This window comes from Scomber japonicus, chromosome 15 (genome assembly GCF_027409825.1).
Source record: "Scomber japonicus isolate fScoJap1 chromosome 15, fScoJap1.pri, whole genome shotgun sequence".
NCBI classification, from domain to species: Eukaryota; Metazoa; Chordata; class Actinopteri; order Scombriformes; family Scombridae; genus Scomber; species Scomber japonicus.
The window spans coordinates 14,846,561-14,867,827 of NC_070592.1; the positions used below are offsets into that span (position 1 = coordinate 14,846,561).

The 21,267-nt window shown below is 39.6% G+C and overlaps 1 protein-coding gene across 1 annotated transcript in view; it reads right to left on the reverse strand.

Moving 5' to 3' along the window:
* trps1 (trichorhinophalangeal syndrome I) overlaps positions 1-21,027 on the reverse strand; it is a 92,790-nt gene extending 71,763 nt beyond the window's left edge. The window contains exon 1 of the mRNA XM_053334087.1: positions 21,000-21,027. Within this exon, the coding sequence (XP_053190062.1) occupies positions 21,000-21,012 (13 nt within the window). The 5' untranslated portion in view covers positions 21,013-21,027. The remainder of the gene's footprint in view (positions 1-20,999) is intronic.
* Positions 21,028-21,267: the final 240 nt, after the last annotated feature.

Consider the following 21,267-nt stretch of genomic DNA (forward strand, 5'->3'; position numbering starts at 1 on the left):
AAACAAATCATGTACTATGGAGGAAATGCAACAAATATACACAAATTCACACAGTATTCCTATCAGGATTGATAAGCTGAACATCAACAACCTACGGTGGCCATGAAACTCGCAAAAACGTGAAAGGGCCTCTCTCGAGCCAGTGTTTGGTTTGTCCATCCTAAGCTACTGTAGAAACATGACAACACAGCAGCCTCCGTGGAAAGGGACCGTATGTAGATATAAAGGACTCATTCTAAAATATCTGGGATTATACACTAATTAAAAACATACTTACCATTATTATATTACATGTATGCTGTCACTAAAATTCTACACATTGCACCTTTAAATGAACAAATTCCAGATGCAATTTGACAGAAAATGATCCAAAGAATTTACTCATTATCTATTTTTCAAAAGGATGCTGTTGTACAATTCAAGACAGTACCGACGTCATTGGTTGAGGGCTAGGTTGTCCTTAATTAGGATGGAGTTGGACCCTACATGTGAGAAATTCAAGCAAGTCTATTATATGTGTTTTGGACATGTCCAAGATTATATCACTTCTGGTAGTCTATCTTTAATACTTTCTCTAAAATGTTGGAGGGACCAATGGATCCACTGCCTTTTATTGCTTTATTTGGTGTTACACCACAGGGTGTGCACCTAAGTAATTATAAATGCAACATGCTGCCCTTTGGCACTTTGTCAGCCAGACTTAACTTATACTGTTAAGGTGGAAAACCCTCTCCCCCTTACATATTCTCACTGGATCAAAGAGTTTATGCAATAACTCAAGATAGAGAAGATAAGATGCTCTCTCCACACGTCTCTTCTGAGATTTGATTCAATTTGGCAGCCTTTCTTGACATTTGTAGAAAAAAATGGATGCAGAGAATGTAACCCCATGATGTGAATAAACTTCTGTCTATTTTTGTTTTGTTTGCTTGTGTTTGTCCTCTTTGGCAAGTGTGTAAAATTACTGACTTTAAGTTAGTAAAATGTTGATAAAATGATATTTATCAAGTAGATGCCAATTCATTTGACTAATGTTGCATCTCTAATCTGATCTTGTGCTTCCATGTGGGTTTTCCTCCACTTCACCACTGAATATTTTAATTTTTGTTTGACATTTTTTAGACTTAGATATTTCTTTTTATCCTGCTACGCTGCCTCCTTTGTCATATGAATGTGTTCATGTTAAAACACCATCAGAAACCCAGTTCAGTGAGGCCACAAAATCAGCTTTCTCCAGCAGAAATCCAGCTGTGTTAGCCACATGTTTTAATCCTTTCTCCCGTCTTCTTGACGAAGCTTCTGAGAAATCAGACAATAATCAGGTTACTGAGGTGTGTGTTTGCACACTGTGAAACTCTTTATCCTCCCTATTTAGTTTGCTGAGGAGCAGCAGATACCTCACAGAGAAGGACTGAGCAAAAAAGAAAAAAAGATGAGAGAGTGAAAGGTGTCAGTGTAGAAACAGACAGACTTTTTCACACTTGAAAGACAGACACAAGAAAAAACACTATCACACCAGAACTATGTCCCCTCCCCTTCTCTCTTGCTGCTCTTCACCTTTTTATTTGCTACCCACCACCATTTCTCCTTTTGGTGTCAAAGTGTGGGCGTAGGTAGAGCGTGTGCATGTGTGTATGTGTATGTAGCGGAGACCCGACAACTTCCTCTCGACTTCCTGTGATCAGAGGTTGGGGGTTGCTGGGGGACAACCAGGAAATTACACACAAACTGGGTCGCAATGGGCTAGAAATTGGAGTAGACTGGACAGTAAACTGATGTAGTTTTAGTTTATGAAAAGACCAATATTAAAGTGAAATACTGTTTAACTAAATGATGACATCTTCATTGAAACTATAATTCAGTTACAGCACATACAGGCAAAAGCCAACAGCACTGGTATGATGTAATATATTGCCAACAATCTAAGCTTTTGTCAGTTCTAGGAAAGAGAGTTTAAAATTATATCCAACACACACAAACACTTTAAGTACATAGAAACTCAAAAACACACAGACAATAGTTAGTGAACCTGCACACACACACACATGCACACAAAGAACAAAAAAGAGGAAGGAGGTGGCAGCACTGCCCAGTGTTTCACAATAAAGACTGAGATTAATTCACTTCCTTACACTGTGTGCATACAGTACATGCACATGTGTGTGTGTGTGTGTGTGTGTGTGTTTGTGTACACGCGTGCATGTGAGTACTTGAGTATATCAGACAGAGACAGACAAACAATATGAGTGTATTCTTTCCTCATTTTCAGCACTAACTCGTGTTTTCTCACACACTTATTTATGGGAGCAGATGTGCTCAGCCCAACACGCACACGCACGAAGGACACTGAGACAGTTTAGAAAGCCTTGGGGCTCAGTCTGAGCTTTCATTTCCTCTATCCTGCATAACAACTGACACACACACACACACACACACACAAAACACAACACACACACCACACACAACACACACACACAGAGACAGACAGACAGAATGATTATGAGACTCTTAGCCTGGCCAGAGGGACTACAGAGGTAGACAACTACCTCTAAGAGAATTACTACAGAACCCCACTCTCCATTAAAATAATCAAGAACCATTTCAACAAGACAAAATAAACCATAATCTTTTTTGCCTCAGATGAGAATTAACTAGAAAAATTACAGCAATAACCAAATAGGAGCTGTTTTACAATAGCAGCTCGACTGTACAATTATAGTAAAAACAATAAGCAAAGGAATCTCAGCAAAGGAATATACACTGAGGAGTTCTCGCAAATCCCTTTGTATCTATTTAAGTTAAAACAGGCAAGACCTGAAGCCTAGGTTTGGATTTCTCTGAGTTATAGAAGACACAGCCTCTAAGAGTGGAGTTAAATTGTCAGCCAAAGTCTGAAGAGGCCTAAAATTCTTTTAAAGTGTCACATCTTTGTTTTAACTTCAGGCTCTTATTCTTTCTGTAAGTGCAGGTGTCACATTTTTCACACAATGGATACCTCAGGAAAGTCAAAGGAAGATCCTCTCTTCCTCTTACAAGTTCTTTTCCTAATTAAAACTGTTACTTTACCACTTGACGGTGGAGTGACGGAGAAGGTTTGCCTGAGGAAAAGAAATGTCCATGGGTGTTTTGTGAGCTCACATTCATCCCTCTCCTAGAGCCACACATTTATTTATCACCCATTTCCATCTTCACCCTGCTCACACACACAGACAGACAGTGAGCTTTCCTGTGCTATTGGAAGTTACAGGTCATTGCGACATTGGGAGTTTGAGATAACACACGCGCACACACAGAAACTCATACACACAACACTCACACAGTTACACTACTGCATACATACACAAATTATAGTTAAGATTTCTTGAAGATTTTTTGTTTATGGATTTTAGAGATTTTGATTTTTTAAGTGAATACAGACGCTGCAAGCATATGTATAAACACACATGGAAGACAATGCAATATTCTTGTTTCACCACATAAACTCTTCTATGTTCAAATGTACAAAACGGATAACCAAGAGATGCTGAATCAAACCATCACCACAAAATTCACATAAAAAAATCTCTATTATATGTTATTAAATGATAATGATTTAATTGCAACAACAATTTGGATAACAAATGAATACTTGAATCTTGTTTTTCTCAGTTCCCCTGATCACGAGAGTAATGATGTTTTAATGCTGGCTTTAAAGGGCACTGCATTCCCGTATTAGTGGGTGCCTTCACATAAAGAACATGAATTATGTCTCTGACCTTTTAAAATTCCCCAAATCTCTCTAATATGAGTTTACAACACATATAGGGAAAGGCCCTTGTAAAAGCAAGTTTCTGCAGCACCATTAACAAATTGAGATTACATAATTTTCTGATGGTCTAAAAATTCACAGGTTTTAAACTCAAACTTCAATCAATGTTCATTGCTGATTTACACTTATTTTTCAGTATTTTGTGCTTTTATTGAACAGTAGAGAGACCTGAGAGGGATGAGTGGAGAGAGGAGTGGTGGATGACAAGCAACAGTCTCTTAAAGGCCACCAAGATGCCCAAGATCCGCACTTTTTAGTGACCTATGAGACAGTAGCTTGACACAGTAAACACAGCTTTTGACTCTTTACAAATAACACCTGTTTGGAGGCATGTACTAAAGTGAATGTGTATATTTTGTGTCTGGTATTGTGTCTGTTATCCAGCATGTAAGGTACAAATCAAATACATTGAGTTAACCTACAATCAAGAGCTCCACAGCTGCTTACACACAGGAGGTGACCGTTATCTACATTGACCTGATTTGATCTAATTCTGCATTCTCACCATATAAACTGAAATCGATCACCGACGATTATCTGTCTTAGGGAGCTCTGGATGATTTTATGGAGGAGAAAAAGAGCAGGGGAGTTTTGTAAGTGGGATGAAGATAGCAATTATTCAGGGAATGTTGTCTCGATACAGATCCTCTGAATGAAATATCGACAGACTGTTATCGACCGTTAATCGTGTATTGTGGAGCAGGCGCCGAGATGTTATGTTTATTTGGCATGTGCAGTAACCATTCAGCTACCAGGATTTCCCTCCTATGACTTTTGATACCAATTGAAAAGAAGAGCAAGTGATGCCAGTAAACAAAAGGAATTCACTTTGACTTCAGTCATGTTTTTACCACATCCTGACCTGAGGGTAGACACACCATTATACCTGACTTGTCTAATACATGTTACATGCACAGTGCATCATGTAGGATTCCCCGCACTGTGTTCAGACACAGACCTTACAAAGACAGACCTGCTATGCTCTGAGCAGAATTCACATCCTGCTGTACTGAACCCAAATATTGGCTAAATGGTGACACATTTCTGTTATATAAGGTCAAGTCTGCAGACTATCGTTCAATATTCTAGTAAATCTGCCATTATTACCTGGTAAATACTGTAATTAGGATTCTAAAGAAAGAAAAGACTCCAAAATAAAGTGTGTCAGCAGCAGAAGCACACAAATATGAAGTTAAAAAAACAAAAAGAGGATTGTGCAATCTTGCACTGAATTTCCATGAGTTAGCAGTAGGTTATAAAATTATCACATGTTCAGGTCTGAAAAAGATCAAGCTTAACACACCCTATCTTACTTGTTCTGTCAGAACTTATCAGCCTCTTCTAAGTGCGTGGTGAGGATAAGTCACGCGACCTTTCAACTAGATCAGGACACCGTAAGTAGGTCATAGATTTACAAGAGATTCAGGTGTGGATCAGTAATAAGAGCAAAGGTATGTTCATCTTTAGTTCTCACACCCATCTAACTACTTATACACCCTTAAAAATCCGCATACATACACACAGATACAGGTACTGACGCGCACAAACACAAAGTTTAGTGCTTAAATCTATCTAGCTGTTACTACACCCTAAATCTTTTCATCTCTTATTTTTATACTCAGCCCCTCCCTCTGTCTTTCACTTCTTTTCATCTCTTTTTATTCTTCTCTCTAATCTCTCTCTGATCTACGCAACTGATGAATGACACACGCACACACAAAAAAAAAAAAAAAAAAACAGTATAAGCCTCAGTGCGCTGGTTAGATTTTTTTTTTTCCATGTTCAATGTTCACTGCATGACAGCTTAAAGTGTCTTCTACATGTCAGAAAATGTATTGTAGCCTTGGGCAAAAACCAGGCCCTCAAATAAACACCTGCCCAGTGTCAAACACAGGTAGATTTTCCATTTGGCGAGTAAATCTCAGACGGCCATTCGCCATACTGGCCATAGTCATGTAATAAAATATCTGGCATGATGGCTTGGAGGAAATTACTCACGTTTGTCCCTATATAATGTAGACACACACACCATATGTGTTTTTTACAGTTCCACGAAACTGTTGACGGTCTTTAGCGCTCTTAGTTTCATGGCCCTGTTTAATGTTTGGAACAGCTACTCAACACCGCAGCTCTCCACTAAAATGTATATGTGCTAGAAAAAAGCAATCTATTATTTTGGCCAGTAAAAATCTGTTTGGTCATTAGGTTTTTTCATTTCCCAATCTCCTTGGCAGGTAAGTCAATAAGTTAGTTTTGGACAGGAGCCAAGCTGCAGATAGTGCACTGTAAAATGTCAAGTATACATAGGCATCAATGGAGAAATGAGTCAGAGATGACTATGCCCCTCAACCAGCCTTTTGGTTATCTGCCTTGCCGTCAATCACAAGCTCTTATCTGTATTTAATCTTTGTGCCATCAAGCAACAGTTACGCATGAGTCAAAAACAAACTGCACTCCTGGCAATAATATAGAAACATGCAATCATGCAAAACCAAAACTTTTGCACATGATTGGCAATTCAAAAATATTTTGAATTGTTGCGGTTGATTGACAAGAAACACAAATTTAGGAGCTCAGACCTTTTCTCCCCGCTAAAGTCCAAAATATTCAACCAACAAGATCTAACATTAACAGACAAAGATACGAGGGGTGAATATTAACTCCTGCACTCTTTCTATCTTTAAACTTGCCAAACCTGTAACTCTGCATGTTTCTGGCTACAAATATACCCAGGCATAATCTATAAAAAGAACACAAAGAATATGTAACTGTGAGAAAAAAAAGAGATAGAGGACAGACAGAGGGAAAGAAGGAGAGAGACCATAAAGGATACATATGTGAGTATAGAAGGAGAGAAAGATGAGGGAATGTGAGGGAATTGACATTAATACAACCAATTATGTTGGAGTGGGGGGACAGGAGGGAGAAGAGGGGAGAAAGGAGACATTCTGTTTGAGTATGAATTATATTTTATACTTTGACGTTGTGTCACACAGGAAACTGACCATTTATTAGTCATATCTCATAGTTGTAGCTGCTGTCTTTCTGCTTTAGCAATTAAATTTGACAAAAGGTGTTCTTTGACTTTAGCGAACAGAGAGACAGAAAGACAGGAATAGAGACACACAGACAGAGACCGAGACAGAGAGAGATTAACACACAAAAAGGGACTGGGAAGAAATTTAGAAAGACAGCCCAAAAGGGAAGAGACAGGGAGACAGAAGGAGGACGAGATGTGAATTCATTGCCTTAAAAGCAGATCTGAGTCAAACACTACGATAAGAATCAGACGGCATATGCACACACACACACACACACACACACACACACACACACATACACACACACACACAGTCCGTGAATTTTTACTTTGAACCTCTTTGGACAGATAAGCAGATAAGAAGTGTTCAATTACTGTTCAATTACAGTGTGTGTGCGTACATGTAAAAGAGTGCAAATGTATCAGATGGAGAAAGAGAAAGCCAGTGTGAGAAAGGAGCAGGGATGAGATTCTTTCCACCTATGTATCATTTCCTCTCTTCTGTCTTCTCTCTCTCTCTCTCTCTCTCTATACTCTCTCACCATAATTGCACCGTTGAAATGCTCTGGCCTACCTTGCTCTACCATGCTGCTGTTCATTGCACACCTCCCTGAAGCAATAACTTCAGCTATCCTCAATAAAAGAAAACAGGTTAGTGCTGTCAAACAAAGTTAACAAATACAAATACACTGTTGATTTCAAGCTATGTAACAATGCGTCATTAGCTGATCTCAAGAAAAGTAGTTCTGTTAGATTGGATACTCCACTGTTATCTGTGTTCTCTTTTTTCTTCTCTTGGTTTCACAGGAAGGTCAGAGACTGGGATCAGCAGTTCTAGTCCTAAAACTGTGTTTATCGACCCCCTACCCCGCCCACCCCACCCCCAACCAGTCAAAAAGTAAATCGCAGGGGTCACAAGACAATTAACAGGAAAGGAAGTGACTTATGTTTTACTTTTGGAGCTCTTTAATTATTCTTGCCTTTTTCCTTTGGATTACTGGATCATGTTACTCCATCTGGCCTTTAAAAAAAACGAATGTGGATGTGAATCGCAGCTCACAATTATTTTCATGATTGACTGATTCGACAAATTAACTGAATGATTGTTTGAAAATATGTCAGAAAACTGAAGTAGAAAAAATCAACACAGTTTTCCACAGCCTAAAGTTGTCTCAAAAACAATCTAAAATATATTCTGTTATCAATGATTTTTAAAAAAGGAAAAAAAGCAGATGATGTGTATTTTGCCTTATAAAATGATTAATTACCAAAATAGTTCACAGTTAATTTTCTGTTTGATTAATCAACTAAATGCTTCAAATCTAATTAAATAATCTGAGAAGGAAGAATCTCTCTTACACTATTAAATTTGCTGCTGACACCACATAGGCATAAGCAATCTTTGGCGATAGGTTGTAAGTACAGCTTTAGGGGGTTGTAAGCCATGAGGTTTGGGATTTACTGCTTTAAAACTTCATCCTCTGCATGCACCACTTCCGTCCTACAGAGAGAAGGAGACGGGGGAACCGGTGGTCCCAGAGGAGTTTTTTCCACACTGGAAATTTGTCAAGAGTTGATCGAGATAGGGCAGCGTTCAAGCACACAAGCCAAGGGTAGCAGGGCAAGGTGGCAAAGTGACTAAAGCATCCCTCAACCAGAAGGCCAAGTTATCTCCCCTGTGACTATAGGAAATCCACCCTGCTCAAGTGTCCTTGAGCAACACGGCGAATCCCTGCCAGCCCCAGGGGTGCCGTTCTGTAGCAGAGGCCACGATCTAAGAGTGGAGTTGAAAAGAGAAATTTCACAACAGGGGATCAGCAGAGTATCACAAAAAGCCTGTGAGCTAAAGTCACCAAAGTTCCACACCACACCTCCCCACACAACACTCCGGTGGCAAATTATCTGCCTCCCCCTCCTTCTGTCTATGTGGCACTCTTTTCTCTTACTGCCTTTCTCTCTCCTCCTGTCCTATTATGGACATAGCAACAGTCCTGCTGTCAGGACGACTAAAGGTTTGATTCACCGTCTGTCCCTGTCTGAATGTGCGCGCGTGTGTGTTAGATAGCAGATAAGAGCCATATATAAACAGCACTTGAAAGCAGAAATGTAAATGTTTAGAAGTCGCTGCAGAACACAGACCATATCAAGATACCAGAGAGAGCAAGAGAGGGAGTGAGAAAGAGAAAGAGAGAGAGAGAGAGAGAGAGATTAAGGCAGAGTTCACGCCAGGAGAACTAGCAGGAGACTGCCATCAAGACTCAAGTCAGATTCCAGTCATCAATAAAGCTTAGAGGAATTTAGCATTTCAAAGCTATACATCCAACATCCTTAATCTATTGCTGAGGTAAAGGGAATACTCTGAGGTTTATAAGAAATGACCCATTGGATGTTTGAGACACCTATGTGGCTCCGCCACTCTACGATAACTTCTGTATAGCAAATCATTTATTGATAACACAAAAAACACAGATGCTGTCAGGTGCTTCATGTAAGAAACAATGTGTTCAAGCACCGCTGATGTTTTCTGGCCACTGTATTAATTCTCATTTATTACAAAACTTTATATCTAAAAAACAGTTATACATTCCAGCATATAAATTAAGAGGGAAGAAACTACATGATGGTTTATGTGCATGATAGCTGGAAAATAATGCAGTGATTAAATGAGCAGCTCAGTTGAGTTTGTACATGGAGAGGATTACAAAATGAAATAATGCATGACAAGTTATGCTGATAACAGAAAATAACTAAAAAAGGCAGAGTTGCAGGAAGCCAGGATGAGAAGCAGGTGTTCTCTTCTGTCTTGTCTATTCTCTAAGTGCACCTTCATGCTTAATAAGTGGCCACTTACCACAAACACAACCACAAATAGAGAAGTTTTTTTTTTATTAACCTTCAACTGACCTTGTATTTAATTGCATTAGTATTGCTGCTATGTTGTTACACTCTAGCCTAAAAACTGGCTGAGCAGTGAAACCTCCACAGATGGTACAAGTTAAATGAAAAACCTTTTTAAAAATACACATCAAAAAGAAGAAGAGCATAGCTTTTAATGCAGCTGCTAAATTTGATGGCTTAATTTTAGGTTCTTTCTTTGAATCAGTCTCTATATTTTTTTGTTTATTTAAAAATAAAAACTCTTTCTTCCATCAGACAACCATATATATATCCCTGATGGTGTTACTGGTGTATTTTGGTATGGAGTGTAAGTTTCTCTAAAGCCAGCAAACAGCAAACATGTACTCAATTGTACTGATACATGGATATACTGCATGGCATATTTCTTGCAAATATACCTTAAAGTAAGATCCATCACTCGAACTGAAGCTGACTCAAATGCGACAGGTTTCTTGCGATAATGTCGATGCTTGGAGATTTTGCTGGTGAGTGTGTATTTACAGGTATATGTGTACATCTTTATATCTATAAACGTGTGATTTGAGAGTGCACGTGAGTGAGTGTGTGTGCTTGCTTGCACAAGAGTGCGCATGTGCATGTGTATGACTGAGTGATTGTTAGCAGAAGCTCGTTAACCTCAGAAGTCATTACCACAGCCCTGAGGTTTACGCCAATTAGACAAAATAAACGACAAGCGAAAAACAAAACAAACAAATGAAAAACAAGAGGGGAAAATTAAGTGATTACTGAAGAAAAAATTGAAGTGATTACTAACACCAATTTGAGAACAACATTTAAAATTACAAATGAGGTGAAAAATATTTTTTTTAAAACAGAAAAGGTAATTATTGGAGTAAAAACAAAAAGTGACAATTCAAGTAAAACGCTACATTAGACTAAATATTTAGAGCGTGAACTAGAACTGTTAAAGTGTCAAAAGATCAAATGAGATAAAAAGAAGTAACTTCAGATTGGTGTGTGTGTGTGTGTGTGTGTGTGTGTGTGTGTGTGTGTGTGTGTGTGTGTGTGTAAAAGAGAGAATAAGGTAGGATTTGACATCATTGCTCGAAATGTAGTCTTTTTTTCTTTTTCTCAAGACATTTTTGTTTTTACAGCTTCACTCTGGGCAGACCAGACCGCTATACACACATTCACACTCTCACACACACACACACACACGCACACACACACACACAATACATATTCCCATACACACAGACCCCTAAAGGGGCCTTTTTCCACATTGGGCCATATGGTGCAGACAGGCGCACGGAAACAATTCTCCAAAAACAACACACACTCTGCACTTAGAAACCTGCCACACACACACACACCACATATACAGATTCACACACACACACACACACACAGTTAAACCTGCTGAATGAATTGCTGCCTTGTTCAGCAGCACACTAATGGCAAGGAACCTGCCATGGAGATTACCACACACACATACACACGCGTTCAAACACACACACACACACACACACACACACACACACACACACACACACACACACACACACACGCACGCACGCTGAGGCTCAGCATTAAGCATTCTAGGGCACTTATCCATTAGAGAGGTTAGTTATTTTCCCCAGTCTAAAAGTAGGTTTTCAACTTAATATTCCAACAGAGGCGGTTGTAAATCTACTCCGTTAAGCAGCTGGGGCAGATGTCTGCAAAATGCTGGAGCTAGACCAGTTATAATGGCTAATATAACAGCTAATATTTGACTGGCTGGCATCAGACGGCGGTGCTATCAAAAATAACAATTAGCCTGACTGCCAAAGTGGAATATACTGTATGTACCTCATACATCTTATTTCTAACTAATCTAACAGCGTTTTGGTGAAAGATGTGTCATGAATAGTAGGCTAGAGGTCAAAACTATGCTAATGTTAATAGTGTCATTAGCATCCATCTGTAGCACACATGGACTAAGAAAGTCTCAGAGAATTGAATTTCTACCTAGTTTGCAAGTTAAACAACTGGCAGGACAGACTGGAAGTTTCAAGCCAAACAAAAATGAACTATGCTTCATTGAATTATACAATGGCCTGTCAACAGCCCTCTTCAGATCTTAAATGAGACAACAACATAAACAAAATAAAGAACAAGAAGTCATCCAACAGGAAAGTGTTAAGTCAAACTTCACCACGAGAACCTAAATGGCAGCAGTCCTGAAGCAGGATCCTGTGCCAAACCTGAGCAGATCCTGACTAAACAAAGCACAGACACCTCCTTATTAAGTCTGCCTTGAGATCACCAAGAACAGTGATCATCCTAACATTCATCTGATGATGGTGACACATTCAGTCTAGTATCTGTCTCTCTCTCACTCTTAAGCTCAATCCAATGCTGTCTTTAGGCATTTATACCAATGCAGTATATAGCAAAGGCTTTGGAAGTAATTGACAGTAATAATGTTAAAAAAAAACACACTCATTCAATCTGTCAGTCACAGATTTATTTTCTCTAACAGCATTTAAATCCATTTCTCTACCAGTTGCTAAATGCCCCCTTTTTCTTCAAAGTCAAAGACACAGCAGGTCCTCCAGAATTCTTAACAATATGGAACTTTTCTTGTTCCATTACTGACAATTGGCTCGGAAAGGATACAGGAGTCAAGTTCAACAGTGTTTGTTATTGCAGTCAAACATATCCGGGGGACTCGAAGCAACTGGAGTCAAAAATGTCCTTTTTCCAGGTCGACTTACTCAGCATTAATTCGTTAAGACCAAATAAGTGACTTCTGTAAGACATGATGCAGAGAAAGAGAGCAACACTGCTTCATCTCACTCTGTCATTCATGAGAATGGGTAATAAATTACAGATACACACACACTATGTAATGTATAACTACAGGCTACACAGGCATCTTTCATCATAGACACCAGAAAACACATTCATTAAATCAAATCAAGACACGCACACTGAATATTGGAGTACTCGACATCCACAGATTTTTTTCCCATTACTCAAAAAGACACAAAACTAACTAAATACATTTACTAGAATTATGAAATATTTTAGCATTTGTACATAATAACTATAAAGATAAATCATATAATATCACTTTAAATTTGCCATTACATTCACAAAATGTGTCCATCCTCATCTCTGTATCTTATATCAAAATTGCTCCAATACATCAAACTTCATGGAGTAATAAGAAAAGTATTCAAATAAAGGATCAGGTTTCAGATCCATTATCCATCATCCAATAGAATTTATGAACTTTACCTGTCAAACACCTAAACGCAACCATCAACAATGTAATAATAACATTGTAGTTTCCAGTGCTTTTCCTGCTATAACAAATTAAAGTGTTCACTGTGAGGAGCTTTAATATTTAAACAGAGTGGATGGTAAGCATAACGTCATATAGTATTTTCATCACTGAGTCTCACATCAAATGCTGAAATGTTTCCTATGTACTGCAGCGTTAGCAGCCACAACATCAAAAATGATACATTGCTGAATGTTTACAGAAACACTCAGTCAACATCTCTCATGGTCCTGTTGGCAATGCTTTTTTCTTCCTGTTTATCTTTGATGACAATTTTGTGCCTGCATTGTTCCATACACCCATGCCCCCTCTACACTGGTGCTGGCAACACACTCAACCAAACACAGCAGTCTACCGTGAAGCTCACTGCAGCATGGTGACTGACTCAGTGGCTTTTGGCTTTGGTGAGCACCTGGACCTGAACAAACTACCAGTTGGAACTATCTGTCAGCCCCCAGCTACCATGTTTTTATTGTTCTGGCAAGTTGTATGGGTGCTGCCAGGCAGCCTGGCTGCTAGCTGCTAGCTGCAGCGCCACCGCTACCCACGAGCCCATCAGCTCCCAGCAGCTCTGTCTGTATCGTCTCGGGTTAGCAGTACTGGTGCTGCTGGCCTGGCAGCAGCCACAGCCTATGCCTGTCTCTGTTGCATTCCCTCAGAAGTGGATTCCTGTTTTTAAAGATCTGCATAGATTCTGAAAACATGTGAATGTGAAACAATAAAATACAGCTTGCAAGTATAACTAAGCTCTTGGCCAAACTCTTCCCATGATGTCAGGACACATGAGTGAATTGCAGAGACACAGAGAAAAGTCTGCAATGGTATGTCACCAATTTGACTAACACATGGTAAAAAATACCAGAAAAGTGCTCCTTTAGGCAAAAAAGCAAAGTGTAAAAGTTTTTGTCAATACACAAAGCCACATTTGAGCTGACTTGGCAATAATTTCTGTACCTCAGACAAGGCTGCAACTGCAGTGATTTTTTTCTTCCAGACATACCAGGAGCAGCACACAGCTGTATAGTTCACCAGCATATGGATTAAATAAATACAGTCTGCACTGAGCTTGTTAACACTTGTTCACTTCGCTACAACACACAGTTGTAGCCAAACTGAACAAAAACATACACCCATGTCTGTGCACGCCCCACAGAAAAACACACGAGCACATGCGTGCACACACACACACACAAACACAAACACAAACAGGTAGCCTCACACATGAGCATGCATCCTTAAAGAATAAATGTGTGGGTGAATGGGTGTAGTGTGGGTTATTGTCAGAGCAAGCAGCAACACATACGCAGGTTTAATGGTCTGGAAAGCAGAAACAAACATGCACATACACTCAGACTGCTGGGGGAGAGCTTTTGATATGCATTAAGTAGTGTATGTGTTAATCATTAACAAAATATTTCAGTAATGTACATTTACCAGACTTCAGCATTTAGGTGTGTGTTTGAGCGCGTATGTGGAAGGAAAACCTTACTGTTTACTCTAATACATAGATTCACAAATACACACACAAACACACACTCAGACAGAGTGTACATTCAACAGATGCCTCTGCCTCAGACACACACACACACACACACACACACACACTTACATGAATACACACACAGAGTACAGGCTTGGAGAGTAATTCTGTGGTTTAATAATGCTGAAATACAGAACCACTAGTCGGGGTCTGGTCTCCCTCTAGCTATGTGGTCAGTAGCTAACCTAATCTGATTAATGGATTTCAACCCCAGCTCTGCTACAAACACAGAAGCAGACAGAGAGGAAGATAGATTGGTAGAAGCTTTGAAAACTAGGTTGGGTCCATTGCCCCTGCTTTGCCTAGTTACCATTCTTAATCTGATTAATGGATTTTTTCCCCCAGAAAAGCTGGACAAAAAGAGTGCCCTCAGAACCAGCAGTGGAACATTTACAGGCCAACCAACCACCCAACAAATGCCGGTCAGTTTTGGCTGTGAAAAGTGGCTCTACAGAAGAGCTGTAAAGACATGTGGATGGGACAAGTGAGTGGTGAAATTCAGACTGATTTAGTGTTTCCCACAGTTTGTTTACTGTCAGTTAACCACATGTGTCTAAGCAACTGGGTGGTCTTTATCCATACATACATACATACATACATACATACATACTTACATACATACTAGAGAGAGACGTCCCGAGCCTAACTTAAGGATCAGTATCAGCTAAATAAAGCAGATCAAATGCCGAAACTTTCACTGCCATTTTTGTCCTCCTTTACAACAGTGCAATCATTTCACTCGAGTGAAAATTGATTTGGGTGAGAGACTCTGAATTCACTGTATTGCCTCAAAATCTGGAATGGGATCAAGTTTATTTGGACGAAGGTATAGTCATTTATTGTGAATTTGTGATTAGTACTAGCAATTTTGACTGCCTGGCTCTCAAAGTTGATCAACAGGCTGTGTTCCAATTACGTACAAACACTAACATGTGACACATTGTGATGAACACCATACACTGATGGACATGACGCAATGACCATTATAGAGTTGCAAAGTGGGAGGGGCTGCTGGCTGTGGAAGTGTTTTTCCCCCATTCTGTATTCCCATTTCAACTTTTTCTTTTAACAATATGCTCAAAGTTACTTAACATAGAAACCTGGGACTCTCCTGGATAATGTAACTACTTTCAATTATTTTAAACTTTGTTTCCGAGAAATCATTTTTCATCCGTGATTTTGGCACACTGTTGGTATGAAGAATCAGAGAGGCAACATTGCTGTTAGAAAACCACAAATTTAAAGTGAACTGATTCACATTGTAGATTGTATTTTTTTTTTTTCTACACCACAATCTTTTGGTCCCACGCACCGCCAGCAGCAACTGAATTTTAAGCTTGGTGATTGGCTGTTCCTTGCTGTGTAAGTGTAAGTGTACCTTGGAAATTGAAATTAACTTGAAATGTTTATGTCCACAGTCTTGTACCTTCGACTTTGACGTTACTTGACTGTGATTCAAGTAAAGTTGTCTGTAGGAAAAATGAATGGAACTTTCATTTCCAGAACCAGAGGTGCAAATAGCTCCTTCCTGTTACCAAATATATGACTGTTGTAGTTAAGTCACTCACACTCATTCTAACTTTGTTGTAAATCAAATGCCAGGTTAGGAAGCTGGCTGCAAATACACATGTTTTGTCAGCCCAAATTTAACCAATATGTGAGAGACAACGCAATCACTTAACAGCAAAACAGAAGACCATGTCCTGCCCCTAATCTATGATGTCACACTGATTTAAAGCCCCATTGAGAATGAATTGAAAACGAGCCCAAACCACTTGGAAAATGACAAGTTCAATGTGATAATGCAATAAACCCTTGCTGATTTTTTTTTTTTTTTTTTTTTTTTTTTTTACTGGTGACAAATAGATTTAAGAGTAAAAACACACACACATCTTCACACTCATACACAAACTGAGACACACACACACACACACACACACACACACACACACACACACACACACACACACCTGTCACTTTAATCTTTGATTGATTCTGTGTCCTTTAAAGAAGTCGATCATTAACAAACTAACAAATTAAGTCATTAATTGCCACGACAGCTGGTGACACCTCTTTTATTAATCTTTGTCTACATAATTAATACGCCTTAATTGGAATTAATTTGAATTAATTGTTGTTTGGGTTTTGGGGGACAAAGACAAAGACCTGCTATGAGTGTGAGTGCAGGCTTGTGAGTTTGTGCATGTAGGTGGGGGCAGAGGTTGAATACCCTCTGCACAAAATGATGAATGGGTGCTTGTTGCTGTCTCACACATATACACACATAGACAAATACTGACACAAAAAACAGTATGTGTGTGTCTGTTTTTGCGCGAGAACTAATAATAATATATCCTGCTGTAAAGCTGTGAAAAGATGAGATCATCACGCACACACACAATGAACAGCCTGCTGACCTATTTGATGCAAATGGGTCAACAGGTAGCTCTCATACATACTGTACATTCACACATTTTCTTCTGCACCTGGTTCCACTGTGACCTTTGCTGTTTAAGTGCCTGAGAGTGTAAGGGTTACTGGGGATTTCCACTGGGTCCGTCAGCGGCGCGGAACGGCTGTGCTACGGTTTAGCTCCGTCCTCTGCCCGGCGTCAACTCACACCGGGAGCGTTACAGCAGCGGACCGGAGCATGCTCTGGGAGAGAAAGCTGCCTTTTAAAATGACGTTGCACTGTTAATACAGTAATTACGGCAGCACAATCAAACCCGAACGAGTGCCTTTAGTCTACAGTAATTACTGTAGTAGCAGCACAACTAAATGGCCCGGTTTTGTTAACTTGCTCAATTTTGGTTGATTTGGTAATTTTCTTTGATTTATGTACTTATCCCATCTGTCAGTAGGCTACGTAGCTAGATGGAGTCTTTATCTGACTGTTTTATTCATGTTTGTTGCTGAAATACGATCGGGAGGCTGCACGGGTTGTTTTATTTTGAAAAACGGAAGTTTTATTTTGCTGATTCAGTGTCGGACTTCCTGTCTGGTGCAATCTGCTCTGTTGAGCTTGTCGCGAGTTGGCAACGGCTCCGTCAAAAATAGAAATGCTACCTATCGATAGCGCTGCGGCGCGGGAGCCGCTGCTGAGCCGTTGCTGACACGCTGCTGAAACGTTCCCGGTGGAGATACTCTCATTGATTATAGTGTTACCTATCAGCTCCGGTGACCGCGACGCAGCTGTAACGCGCCGCTGCCGGACTCAGTGGAAATTGGGCTTTAGAGAGACTGAGACAAACAGTGAGCGAACGACACAGAAAGAAAAAACCTACTGGTGAACGAGAAGAATAAACACATGCCTCAGAGGAGTGAAACTCATTTGCGGGCCACTACATCATACAGAAATAAACTCCTTAATATCTTAGTAATATATGTGTGTGTGTGTGTGTGTGTGTGTGTGTGTGTGTGTGTGTGTGTGTGTGTGTGTGTGTGTGTGTGTGTATATATGTGAGAGTCAAACTTGCTTTCAGGCCTGACTGAATTGTCTCTACTCGACATTCCTCAGTTTTCTAAAAGCCTGAAAAAAATCTGCCAACTCTGACGTGTACCAGCACATCAAAGACTACATGATACCACAACACACGCACGCACATACAAGTGTGCATGTATGTATGCATGTGTATATACACAGTTGACGGCATACAAACATGCACATACGTAGACATAGTTACACACATTCACACACAGAAACATAGACCACAGCTAAAAGCATCAAGCAGCTCAAAGCAATCCGCCCTGCTGAATAACATCACCAAGCAAAGCCACCATACCACATAATGAAAAACATACACAAACACACACACAAACATGCACACACACATGCCCGCACTCATGTGCATAAAAGGCCTTATGCTCAAACTCGTTGTAATCTTTTATCTAAACACACACACACTTAAAAACTAGTAAAGTCAATTTGAAAGAAACACAAATTGATACCATTGACACACACACACAAAGTCAATTAACCTCTCTTCATTTAGTCTTAAAGGGTCAGTTCACCCAAATGACACAAAAACATATTTTCCCACTTAACCCAATTGGTATTTAGCCATAGAGATAGTTTCAGGTTTATTTGAGGAGTTTTTGGGAACTTTATCGCTGAGACTTCTTGCTGCCATCCCAATATAATTAGAGTGAATGGCATTTTGTTTCAATGCATTCAGAAATTACATTTGTTAAACCCTAGTCCCTTTGCAGAAATAATGTCCCACTTACGTTAAAATAATCCAGGGACCTCGCTGAAAACTGTTGATAGCTTTGACATTTTTTTTTTTTTGACTTCGGTGGAAACAGTTCCCAATGGAAACTGTCGAGACAGCAAGACCAGAAAAAAAGAGTGTGAGTGTGTGCGAGAAATAGAAAGGAAACAGACCGAGAGTACTTCGGTATGTGTGGTGACACAGGTGTAGGAGGATAACACAGTAGTTGTGCTTTGAGAGTGTGTGTGTGGGTGAGTTTGTGTGTGTGTGCGTGTGTGCGTGTGTGCATGTGTGCGTGTATGTGCGTGTATACTAGATACTGTACAACTGATGACTGGTGAAAAGTGGAAGAATGCTTAAACAAATTATGATATTTCTACACGTTTGTGTAAATATGTGTGTGTGTGTGTGTGTGTGTGCACCGAAATACACACTTTTACAATAATCCTCATTCAGCAAAATATAGTGTGCAGTATCATACCACACATCACTATATCAATAGACACAACTGCTTACTTTACTAAAATTCACAACCTCATGCTCTCTCTCTCTCTCCCCATCAACACACACTTACACTGAGTACAAAAAGAAAGATTCTCGCACATACAGCATAACTCCATGAAATGACTCTACACACAAAACCTCCTGCTCAAACATACATGAACACCCTCTCATGAAGCAATTTAATATTCACACTTCTATTATTATAATGTAACCTACACCACAAACCACTGCAGCTTAGCCTGCACACTTACATAATAACCTCAACTGTATGTAAATGAATTTCCTGTAGTACAATAATGTGTGCGTGAGTGAGTGTGTGTGTGTGTGTGTGTGTGTGTGTGTGTGTGTGTGTGTGTGTGTGTGTGTGTGTGTGTGTGTGTGTGTGTGTGTGTGTGTGTGTGTGTTTGTGTGAGAGAGCGTGAGAGACAGCGAGAAAATCTACATATGTGGTGATGTCGGGGGTCCTGAATGCATACAGCAACAGTTCATTTCAGACATTTAAAGTACTGTAATTGCAGGATTACTATCACCAACTAAACAGGGTGGCTTCTGCATCCCCTTTAAAAAATAAGTTTACACCACTGGCACTTGTCAACATCGCCGCCACTATTTTCAAAACAACCCGTGGAAAAAAACAGTTAGGTCAGAAAGGTTTACGGTAGTTAACTAGACACAGCTGGTGTCAGTTACATGACTGACATATGTTACTCTAACTACATGTGATCTAACCCAGCTGACCAAACAACCAACCAAGGTGTTATCACCAGACTTTACTAAGATTTAGTGAGGTTTACTGAACCAGAGTGCAGCCCTCTAGTGTGGGTATTGTTTGGTAAGATCGCTCTGTCATTTCAAAGAAACAAACTCTTAGCTTTGTCGGAGTCTGGATGATAATCAAACTTCTTTTTTTTTAACCCCCACACAAGTAAAGAAGATAAACCTTGTGGGCCACAGCAAAGCAAAGCATTTTCAGGCAACACACGCAATCACTTCCTCCAACAGCGATGACTAAGAGCAGTTTTTCATAATACTGCTCATAGTGCTGTTGTTCTGCATAAACACCATTTGATCAGCAGTCACTTGGTCTCAGTAACCGATCCTCTGTACACACTCTAGACAAAGGCGAGATTTCTAGTGGAAACTTTTCTTTCTTTCATCTTAAGAAAATGGCGTATGTACCGTACCGTAACTTTGTGTTTATTTGTTCCTTAAGATTAAACAAAATCATGACTCATTTTATGGTCATATAGTCAAGCAAACCCACACAAAAATGCACAAACACAACAACAAAAATCACACACAAATTATATTCTGTAAGGTAGAAAAAAAAAGGTTTGCAATTTACCAAAAGACCACAATGTGGGTTTTTTTATCTGCAAACATTTGAGCATTGCTTAAACTTAAAGCTTGCTCTACAAGATAAATACAGATGTTTATGTGGTAAACAAAGATCGGACATCAATTGGAAATCAGTTATAGCTCCTTAGAGACAGATTAATTGCCAATAATGAATAGGAATGTCTAGCTCATGATTTATTAAAAATGTGTTGTAAGGGATTTGATCACACCTCCAATTGCTGAATGTTACTGAAGCATGCAGCAATGTAATTTAAACATGTATTATAACTACATTTAAGTTATTAACTATCATAATGGCGGTTTAATCACTTTTGAAACGACTGGATTAAAACATAAACTTATCCTACCTCTGCTGATCATCAGGTTATAAAAACATCATGGTTGACTCCTGGCCTTGGCATCAGTTCAGTTGAAGCGGCTCAATTCGACCCCACAGCGCAACGGTCCATCCAGCAGCACAGCTCAGCTACTGGCCCTCTGTACTCCACTACGGTAATAGGAAGCAGAAACCAGGTGTCGAGCTCACACTAATATCCCTCCATTTCTTTATCGAGTCCACGTAACTCCACGCAGCGCAAAGACGTTTCAGCTTCTTTGAGTTTTTTGTTTATGAAA